This window comes from Hippocampus bargibanti, linkage group LG19, assembly GCF_051943395.1.
Source record: "Hippocampus bargibanti isolate YZ-2025 linkage group LG19, ASM5194339v1, whole genome shotgun sequence".
In the NCBI taxonomy this organism is placed as follows: Eukaryota; Metazoa; Chordata; class Actinopteri; order Syngnathiformes; family Syngnathidae; genus Hippocampus; species Hippocampus bargibanti.
The window spans coordinates 3,997,960-4,008,781 of record NC_142752.1 but is presented as its reverse complement, the minus strand read 5'-3'; the positions used below and the strand labels follow the sequence as shown (position 1 = coordinate 4,008,781).

Below are 10,822 nucleotides of genomic sequence, written 5' to 3'. Positions count from 1 at the left end.
TACCTGTTTAGTTTCGATTAAATCCCTCTTCTTCCCTTTTACACCTTTTTAGGATTCCCGATCCATCCTCATTTGGAGGTCGAGCATGCCGCCGCGTGCAAGCATTTAAATCCCCGGTTTGTATCCATGACTGTACCTCGTATCAAATGTGCTCCTCCGTGCAAGAAGAGGCGGAGGAGGAGGAGCAAACCACTTTTCTTCCAAAGTGTAATATTGGTGCAAAGATGAGTAAAAAAGATACTGAAGAGTTTCTGTTAACCGATCATCAACAAGCCCAATATCTACATGTGAAATTACAATATTGCATATGCGCTTGGCGATATTCGACGCTCAATAACTTCTTCAAATGACATGTATTTCTTCGGGAATACCCCCGTAACAGTGACGACAATGGTACGGACTACGCTATTGTTCGGGCGCCAAAGCGTCCCATGCAACCGCTTCAATGTATTGACTGCCATATAATATCGTTTTGTATGTACGTATTTTTTTAAATAAATTTGCTTTCAATAAATACACATATTACAAATACAAATAGTTTGTACTAGTAATACAGTAATAATAACAAAATAAAATAAAATAATAATAAAGCGGAACAAGGAACTGAATTGACGGGACAAGAAACGGAAATGACGATGCCCGTGTTCCCGTCGAAAGCACAACATCCAAGATGTCTGCCGCCGTATCCTCCCTCGTTTCGTACGGCAGCGATTGCGATTCGGATAATGATTCACAATCCGATTCCAGTCCCAAGAGGTTGGACTCGACCGACCCGGACGCAACAGCACACCTCAATCCTCTACCGTCTGGTCCAATAATGGCCTTAGCGGTTCTCAATTCGGCTCCCGAAGTTGCTGTCAAGGTAAGCTAACGAAGCTACTTAGCCTTAGCTAATTGTGCTAAAACATAGCGGATTACTTGTGTAGTGTTTCGATTATTTGCGTGAAAATGCTCTATAATTTATTAGCTTTGAAGAGTTTATTATATCTGGGAGTCACACACATGACATCTGAAAAAAATAAATGAAGTATTTTGACTGATTCTATGCCTCCGTCTGATAGGAATCTGTTGAGACTGGCGTACACCTTGACCCTTCCGTGAAAGAAGTCGCCTATAACCCAAGATATGAAACTATGTTTGCGCCAGAAGTAAGTGATTAATCAGGCAGTTGATTGCTGTATTGATGTTCTGTGATGCATATTTACAATGTCATAATTTATCCATAAGCCATAAACCCTTTTATCCCGTCTTGATAAATGACCCAGAAGGATTGAACGTTCCCCAAATTCATGATTGATGTGTACTCGACTCCTAGTTTGGACCGGAAAATCCCTTCAAAACCCAACAGATGGCCGCCCCGAGAAACATGTTATCCGGCCTCGCCGAACCTGCTCACGTCAACGACTTCATGTTCGAACAGCAAAGGAGGACCTTTTCGTGCCTTGGTAGGCTCTCTGTCACGGGTCGTTTTAGTGAACATTTAGGCAACATTTGTTGTTTTTAACATTGATCATACCTCTCAAAAGGCTACGCTTTAGATCCATCAGTGGACACAAATCAAGTAACCGGCAGTAGTTACATCGGCGCGGTGGACGAGGCTGAGAAAAATCAAGGTAGGCCAACAGTTAGAACTGTTTGTGTATTTTTCACATATATTTTTCATCCAATAGGGTTGACCGCGTTTGAGAGCGCTTATAAGAAGCCAGACAAAAGGAAAAAGGTCAAAGGTGGTGACGCCGGAGATATCGACAACTACTTGGGACCGTGGGCGAAATACATCGATGAGCAATCTATTGCCAAACCCACTGAGGTCATCTACTGTCCTTTTATATATATATATTTTTTAATGAACAATAAATCTGATTATTGTCACATTACAGGAGGAGAAGAAAGAGCTGGATGAAATCACCGCCAAAAGGCAAAAACGAGGGAGGAATGAAGATGAAGCTCCGGCAGAAGAGAAGACCATTCTCCATGGTGCGTTTTCAATGTTGGGATATTGTGACAAACACTTTATGGTTGTATTGCAATTATATTTTATAAATAAAGATATTTAGCAGATCTCATATTATCATTATTTTTTCATTTTTTTTTGTCCTTCTTTTTTTCATCAGTCAAAGACATGTTCGACTACCAGGGGAGGTCCTACCTGCACATCCCTCAGGACGTGGGAGTCAACCTGCGTTCTACCGAGGCGCCCGACAAGTGTTACTTGCCTAAAAAGCAAATTCACGTTTGGTCCGGACACACGAAGGTTAGTTAGAAGAACCGATCGTTACAAGGTGCAAACATTTTTCTGCATCAATGCTTTTAATTTTCTTCATCATCTCTTGCAGGGTGTCAGCGCCATCCGATTGTTTCCACTTTCGGGTCATCTCCTGCTTTCCAGTTCCATGGATTGTAAGATTAAGGTAATAAGCAACTGTCAATATAAGACCAGGAGTACTTGGACGAATCACCTCTTTTTATTTATTTATTATTATTTTTCTGTCTCACCACAGTTATGGGAGGTGTACAACGAGAGAAGGTGTATACGGACTTTTATCGGTAAGTAGACAAACGTTACCACTCTGCCTACGGGTGACTTTGAACGGCCTTCTTGAGAGATGTCAGGGCGGTGTCTATTTTTCCTGCACGCTTCTACTTGTCAGCTTTCTGCGCGGAGCGACATACATTATTTAGTAGCTGGTGGGGGGGGGGGGGTGCTAGAGGACACAGAGAGGAATGATTTTATTACCGGTATTATTTATTTTTGTCAATGTTATCGCACTACGACATGTAACAAACATTTATCGCACAGTATTTTGCGGATCAGCTTTTGAGGGGGAAAAAAAGTCATGGCATTTTAATACCAATATACAGTGATACCTTGGCTTACTAACTTAATTGGTTCGCAGACAGAGTGTGTAAGGCAAAAAGTGTGTATCCCAAAAATAAATTTTCCATAGGAAACTATTTAAATGAGCATAATACGTTCCCAGGTCCCCATAAAACATAATTTTCTACTTTCTAATTTTCTAAGCCTTAAAATTACACGAAATATACCTTATTTTATGTATAATAAATGTGCTATGGTATTATAATTGAAATAAATAAATGGTACTGTATAATAAAGACGTTTTATTTATTTTTGTGATGGTCAATGATGGCTTGATGGAATGGAATGGCCGGTTTCCTCAGCATTAAACACTTGACGAGGAACGTAACCTTCTTTCACCATCTTGAGGAATGATCACTTGTAGGTGCTCTCTGTGATAATTTTATCTAGTTCCTCATCAATTGTGTTCTGTTGAGCTGGGTTGATAGCTTTTTGCATCAAGTGTACAGATGGCTTGTGCGGGTTGTTTGTGGATCCTGATTGATGGGATATTTTATCCTTGCAGCCTACACTCTGCCTTTCAACTATCAAAGTAGTCTCTTGAATGTTTATACCACCTCCCCTCACTGCTGCGTTCTTGACCAATCACGTGGCTTTAACCGAAGACTGAGGGCGGGGAATAGAGGACAAAAACAGTCGGATGCCATTTTGTTGTTAGAAGAACGGGCTCGTTCGCGAAAGACACATCACTCATTGAGGCAGCTCCGTGTACGAAAAAAGTTCGTATGCCAAGGTAAAATGTTCATAAATTTAACGTTCGTAAACCGAAAAGTTCGTAAGCCAAGGGGTTCGTAAACCGAGGTATCACTGGATTACGCATTATAATAAATCACTCCTTATGCATATAAGCAGTAACGGACATCATCGCGGCGTTCAATGGAAGCGTTGTTGCCTTGGACCGAGGAAAAAGCTCGTTTAAAGATAACATCCAGTTTTTTTAAACATCCCGCAATTCGCGTTTGAGTCTCAAAGCCTCCCTCATTAACCCAGATTTGACATGCCTCCTAGAAATGTGATATCAAAGGGAGGCGACTAGGGAGACGCGGTAATGAGACGAAAGGGAAGGGCTGGTGTCCTCAAAGTGACTTTTTTTTTCTTTCCCTGTTTGGTTTTGGTATTCATTTTGGATGTTACTTTTTCTAGGCCACAGCAAAGCGGTCCGAGACATTTGCTTCAACAACAGCGGCAATCGGTTCCTAAGCGCCGCCTACGACCGTTACATCAAACTGTGGGACTCTGAGACCGGTATGCAAGTAGAACTCTTCTACTTTTACGTACAGTGAATTTTTCTGGTGGCCAAATTTCTGCACTTCATATTATTTTAATGACAAATTTATTCACTTATTTTTTTCCCCAATAGGGAGGAATCTTTTATTTTTTTTGGGGGGCCAGATTCTAATCTAGGTTATCAAACGTCAATATACTGCCCCTAGTGGCCAAGTTGTGCACACCAGCTAGAGTTGTAATGAATTAAGTAATACAATGCATCATAATGTATATAATAATAATAATAAATCATTTCTAAGCACCTTTCAAAACTCTCAAGGTCACTTTACAGTCAAAGGATAAGTTTTTCTGTGGGTGAGCAGCGGCAGCCACGCGCGCCAGGGTTCACTCAACCCGGAAGTAACTGAAATGGATAGAAAGCTAACTAATATATAGCTAATAGCTAGCCAGATAGATAGCTAATAGCTAGCTAGATAGCTAATACATAGCCAGCTAGACAGATAGCAAATAGATAGCAAGTGCTTTCACAGCAGCTGTAACAAAGCGCTTCACATAATAGTCAACACAAAGCAAAATAATAAACACAACAAGAACATAAAAAACATGGACAGGTGTGCAATATTAACGACTTCCCAATATGTACTCTTTGATGTTTGAGTACAAGACAAACACTTTATTCCATGAAGCAGTTCTAGATGAAAGAGGAGAGGATGAAAGTCTCCTTTTCACCAGTGGATCAGAGTCATCATGGTGGAACGTGCACGTCTGCTACAAGCTAAGATTGAAGTTTTGAAGGCAAATACGAAGCTGTAGCAACAATTTACAAAAAGAGATTGCCTCATATCTCATGTCCCACGTAAATCCGCTTCAATTCCAAGCCGCGGCAGCGCCACATACACATCAGCGCTTTGCAATTTGTTTAATTCTTTACTTTTTGCATGGCATTTGGGCTTATGCTGTTTATTTATTTATTTTTAGCCTGACTTTCCTCTCCAGCAGCGGACAGACCCGCTAATGGTTTTCTTTCCCACGGCCCTTCTTTGTCCCCACACAGGCAAATGCATCTCCCGATTCACCAACCGGAAGGTGCCATATTGCGTCAAATTCAACCCCGACGAAGAAAAACAGAATCTTTTAGTGGCCGGCATGTCAGATAAGAAGATCGTCCAGGTATAAAGAACCGTCTCCTTATCGACTGAGGTCCACTAAGCACATGGTGACGCTTCTCCTTTGCGACCTTGTACCCAGAGCAGCGTGAAACGCGCTCCCGTCTCATCCTGCCGTGTGTTTAATCATGTGTGCCTCGCATGACAGCGAGCGAGCACAAATAACGCTTTCAGTGTCGTTTCATACACGACCGAGTGGAAGAAAAAGGCGGACATCCAAAACGACGGGAAATAATTGTTGGGAAGAAGATTTATAGCTACAGCTAATATGCGCTCTCATTTTGCCAAGTGAGCAAATTTGAGACAAGAAATCAAATTTAGCCACGTTAGCTGCACTATAGTTTTGCATCTGGTAAGAGAAATGCATGCTCAATTGTGTCTAGGTCAGTCCATTAGATAACATTCTTCTTTGTTTTTTTTCACAGTCTACTTGATGTCATTATACATGTGCACTGTGTACCGAATGCTCATTCTATAGCATTGTTAGCCTAATAAAAAAAAAAAAAGTAGAAAACGACGGTTATGCATTCATTTCATGTGTCCATTATTATGAATTTCTTGACAGTGGGACATCAGGAGCGGCGAAGTGGTTCAGGAGTACGACCGTCACCTCGGCGCCGTCAACACCATCACGTTCGTGGATGAGAATCGGCGCTTTGTCAGCACGTCGGATGATAAGAGTCTTCGAGTTTGGGAGTGGTGAGTGGCACTTTCCAATTACAGTGAGACCTCAACTTACGAACTTAATTGGTTCCCAGACAGAGTGTGTAAGGCAAAGTGTGTATCTCAAAAAAAAATTCCCATAGGAAACCATTAAAATGGGAATAATCCGTTCCCGGGTTTCCATAAAAATATACTTTTCAACTAAATAAGCCTTAAAACTACACACAACATACCTTATTCTATGTATAATAAATGTGCTATTGTATTGTAATGAAAGAAATAGACTGCATTGTATCATAAAGTCACTTTATTTACATTTGTGATGGTCATTTATGGCTTGATGGAATGGCGTTGGAGGTCGAAGGTCAAAGGGAATTGCTGTTTGGAAAGAGAGGTGCATTACACGAGGACTGTAATTAAAGAAATAAACTGTTCTGTAAAATAAAGTTTTATTTACCTTTTTGATGGTCGTTGATGGCTTATGGAAGGAGAGTCACTTTCCATAAGGACTGTTGGTAACTTAACCTCTGGTGCTGTTCGGTCGTGTGCTTCCGCCGAAGATCACTCCGCCAGCCGCGTTGGGTGTGTATTATGAAAATAGTGCTTATTATAAGGTTTAATTTTCAGAAATTTGACGTTTGTAAGACGAAAAGTTTGTAAGATAAGGTGTTTGTAAGTTGAGGTCTCACTGTACCCGTGTTGGGAAATTTCTCCATCTTTTTCACTTGTTAGCTTAAGCGTTTCAAATGTTTTTTTTTTTTTTGTTTTTTTTTAGAAACCTTCCTCGCACTTATTCATGTTCAAGATATATATTACATTTTTTCCACACTATAAGGCAAACCTTCACCAAAAGGCCTGTTTTAAAAAGGTTTTCATATATAATAATATATTTTATGCATACATATATATAGGGCGTACGGCACTATAAGGCACATAAAATAGTAACCGCAATACAGCAACTTTCATCTAGAACTGCTTCATGTCACAAAGAGGGTGCAGCAAGTGCTGAAGAATGAATGATTGTCTATGTCTTTGTAATGATAATCATAATAATAATCACGATAATAGATTTCATTTCTAAGCGCCTTTCAAAACTCTTAAGGTCACTTTACAGTCACATAAGTTTTTCTGTGTGTGAGCAGCGGCGGCCACACGCGTCAGCGTTGACTCAACCCGGAAGTAACTCAAATAGATAGGAAGGTAGCCAGATAGCTATTTGTGTTGTCATGTTATTTGCTATTTAGTTTTTTGTTTTTACTTCAATATGGCGCTGAGAGTGGCTGCCTTTCCAGCATCTCCTGTATTTTGTTTTCTACTTCTTTCTTTCCTTTACTCTTCCTTTCATAACTTTGCTGCTGTGAAATAAATTACTCCACTGCGAGACGGATAACGGTAATTCCAATCCAATAGTAGCTGCGGTTGTGTTACGCATCCACCGGAGGGCACTACGCTAAAGGGAATACAATACAATACAGCTCAATTTCTATATTAAAATATGACATCCAAGAAATCTGAATTTCGATCCATATATAAGGCATATCAGAATGGAAGGCTTTTGAAATAATAGAATGCTTTTAGATGCGACCTATAGTGCCGGAAATCCAGCATATATTTTCCCACACGGGACAGGCTGTACTCTGGCTATATAAGGACATATTAGGAGCAAAGCAGACGAGTCCTCACAGTCCTCTTTTCCCCGACAGATGCCACTTGTCTCTCAGCTCTTATTTTTTTCCTCCTTCTGCTCTCTTGTCTGCCTTGTGAAATTGGCTCCATGACGGCATCACGGCGAAGCTCGCCAGAAGTATCTCATGTTACTCGTTCTAATGTCTCTCTATGCACTGATATGATTATAACAATGACCACAGCCAGTCAAATCCCCCTTTTTCGTGTATTATATTTTGTCTGCCAGTTTATGCTGTCACAAACAAATGTCCACTTTGATCATATCTTTTCAACTGTTTAATAAAACAGCCAGTCCGCAACTTGTAACAATCTAAGATTAACAGCCATTTAACCGCTGGCAATGTCAAAATAAAAGCATTGTGAGATCCAAAGAACAGTAAATGGAACGATGACACAGAAAGCACTTTGGATGGCGATTGTTGAATTTGGTTACAGCGTAAAGAATAAAAAGACCCCGAGTCTCAACCATCAAAAGCATTGCCCTTATAATCACAAGCGCTTTTGTTTATTTTACTTTCAAGATGATTATCTCTCTGGGTCCGCTTTTTTTTCCCACATCTTGGATTCACGCCAAGTGTACTGAACATTTGTTGTTTTTAATTTTCAGGGATATCCCCGTGGATTTCAAGTACATCGCCGAACCCAGCATGCATTCCATGCCAGCCGTGACGCTTTCTCCCAACGGTGAGTCAAATGATCCGAATTGGCAGCTCCTGGACCCTGGGGGGGGGGGGGGGTGTCATAATGGACCGGATTCATAGTCAGAAGTGGATCTTGTTTTATTTGTGAGGTGGATTTGGGTGTGGGGCTACAACCGGGATTGGTTTAAAGCCAACTGGATGGAAGCGAATGAGTTGTGTGTATCAAAACGAATCCCCAAGTTGTATATCTTCATTCTACTGGTGATAAACCCTTTTTTTTAACTTATCCTCTTTTAGTCGCTGAAAAAAACCTCACATACCAAGGAACTACCGATGAGAAGGTTTCTTCAGCCGTCATCTGTACTTCTTTGAAAGTGTCGGACGTTCTCATCCGAGAAGCTTCGTCAGCAAACTATAATTTGCTGGTAGCTCTGGCCCTATAAAACAGCAAATTTTATTTCGCTGACGAAGCTTTTCAGTCCTGACACCTTCAAAGAAGTACAGATGACGGCTGAAGAAACCTTCTCGTCGATGGACCACTCCTGTCGAGGTGCATTTTTATCTGTCCCAGCGTATTTTTCTCTCCGCGCCATCCTCTTGAATTATGCATGCGATCTCAGTAGGTGTCCACTCGGGTTTCCACTTTGACCAAAATGGCCTTCATACATCCTCTTTGTGCTTTTCGCGCTAGCCGACCACCGTAAAAGGATCCCGGTGACCACTACATTTCTTATGAATAATTTAATATTGTTAAAAGTCTTATTTGTGTCTCTCTTATGGGCTTGTCAGCCTTACAAAATAATCCAAGCCGCGCCTGGAAACATTTGCCACAAAATGAAACCGAATAAAACCGTATTCCAGATGTCAGTGAAGGTGTCAAAATAAAGTGCAATTCTTTTGTTGTTAATAATCTTTACTTTTTTTTCTTCCACACACAAGGTAAATGGCTTGCATGCCAGTCGATGGACAATCAGATTCTGATCTTCGGCGCCCAAAACCGCTTCCGATTGAACAAAAAGAAGATCTTTAAAGGTCACATGGTTGCCGGCTACGCTTGCCAGGTGGACTTTTCCCCGGACATGAGGTAAGTTAAGCCCCTTGACTTTGAAACGAAGAATTTGAATTGAGAAAAGCCAAATGTCTCAATCATAAAGCGTAATCCTCTTAAATTATTACAATACAATATATACAATGTGCAAAAAATGTGTCCACTCCAGTGCCAGGGTTTTTGTCATTTTCATTCAAATGGCAGGACCCACAGAATATTGAGTTTTAGGGCTACTTAAACATTCAATACAGCGTTAGAAACCTTAGACTCTTTTTACAACAGAAAAAAAAGTTAATTCCCAAGTTACATGGGTCTTGAGTTATCTGAGTTTGAAATGGGGGCGGCCTTACAAAATATAATAAATATTGATGTATATAGCGCTTTAACAACAGCTGAAGCTGTAACAAAGCGCTAAAATGGACAAAAGACAAATGCTGCCCCCATGTGGAAGTGAAAATACATTGCCAGAGGCCTGACCAGCACTTTATCGTCACCCCCGCTAGAAAAACCAAAACCCGAACAAATTCGGGAATGGCGCTCTTCGTCATATTTTCAATTCCAAAAAAATTCCGGAAGAGCAGCGAATGAGTTAATAATCCACCAAAACCACTAACAAGGTTAAATAATTAAATTAGCTATCTATCTCGCTATATATCTATTAGCTAGCTATCTATCTATTAACTAGCTATTAGCTAGCTATCTATTAATTAGCTAGCTAGCTTTCTATCTATTTGAGTTATTCCGGGTTGAGTGAACGCTGGCGCATGTGGCTGCCGCTGCTCACCCACAGAAAAAAACATCCTCTGACTGTAAAGTGACCTTGAGAGTTTTGAAAGGCGCTAGTAAATGAAATGTATGATGATGATGATGAATATCCTCCCCCTAAAAAAAAAAAAAAAAAAAAATCTAGGTTTGCCTTAACTACAGGATCACGATTCGATCCCCGAATGTTTACTATCATTTTACCAGCTACGTGGTATCAGGCGACGCCGACGGAAAGCTGAATATTTGGGACTGGAAGACGACCAAGCTGTACCACAGGATCAAAGCGCACGACAAGGTGTGCATCAGCGCCCTGTGGCACCCCCACGAAACCTCCAAGGTTATCACATGCGGTTGGGACGGACAAATCAAACTTTGGGATTAGACGTTTCGCCTTTGCGACATGCTTTTTAGAGGCGGCGGGGTGCAAAAAGGTGAGGAATTACAAAGGAATGCCACGAGACTGGCATCCAGTCTTATTGTAGCAGTGCTTTTTTTTTATCCATCCACACGAGTTAATGGCGTTTAGAAAAATAACTATCGGGTATGCATTGACCCATTTGGATGTTTTAATTTGACTTTATCACATGCGCTTTATATTGTCATTTTTACAGCCAGCTATGCGGAAATAATAAACTCTCGGTCAATTGTGCGTATCATCTATATTTATCATTGTTTCATTTTGGTAAATATTCAAGAGAATCCTTGGTTTCTGTCCTCTCTTGCTTTTTTATTTTATTTTGTAGGCTTT

At 40.7% G+C, this 10,822-nt stretch overlaps 2 protein-coding genes across 4 annotated transcripts in view; one reads left to right on the top strand and one right to left on the bottom strand.

Annotated features, from left to right (window-relative positions):
* Window positions 1–505, bottom strand: part of wasf1 (WASP family member 1) — a 28,506-nt gene extending 28,001 nt beyond the window's left edge. For 2 of the 3 annotated variants that reach the window (XM_089022639.1, XM_089022640.1), the window contains exon 1: window positions 4–471. The gene's annotated coding sequence lies outside the window, so the exon portion shown is untranslated. Of the gene's footprint in view, window positions 1–3 lie in introns of all 3 variants that reach the window. The other variant, XM_089022641.1, reaches the window with a different exon arrangement.
* A 142-nt stretch (window positions 506–647) lies between these two features.
* Window positions 648–10,723, top strand: cdc40 (cell division cycle 40 homolog (S. cerevisiae)). Its single transcript, XM_089022637.1, has 15 exons — window positions 648–862; window positions 1,062–1,148; window positions 1,316–1,445; window positions 1,527–1,613; window positions 1,671–1,810; window positions 1,881–1,977; window positions 2,115–2,254; window positions 2,337–2,411; window positions 2,502–2,547; window positions 4,022–4,123; window positions 5,160–5,275; window positions 5,837–5,970; window positions 8,228–8,304; window positions 9,201–9,345; window positions 10,279–10,723. The coding sequence occupies exons 1-15, from the start codon at window positions 671–673 to the stop codon at window positions 10,454–10,456; spliced, it is 1,746 nt and encodes a 581-aa protein (XP_088878763.1). The 5' UTR covers window positions 648–670; the 3' UTR covers window positions 10,457–10,723.
* Window positions 10,724–10,822: the final 99 nt, after the last annotated feature.

Excerpts from the sequence above, each read along its gene's own strand:
- cdc40 (XM_089022637.1), top strand. The coding sequence starts at position 671 with ATGTCTGCCGCCGTATCCTCCCTCGTTTCGTACGGCAGCGATTGCGAT. Across the intron at positions 1,446-1,526 it reads GAGGACCTTTTCGTGCCTTG|GCTACGCTTTAGATCCATCA; the intron begins GTAGGCTCTCTG and ends ACCTCTCAAAAG. Across the intron at positions 4,124-5,159 it reads ACTGTGGGACTCTGAGACCG|GCAAATGCATCTCCCGATTC; the intron begins GTATGCAAGTAG and ends GTCCCCACACAG.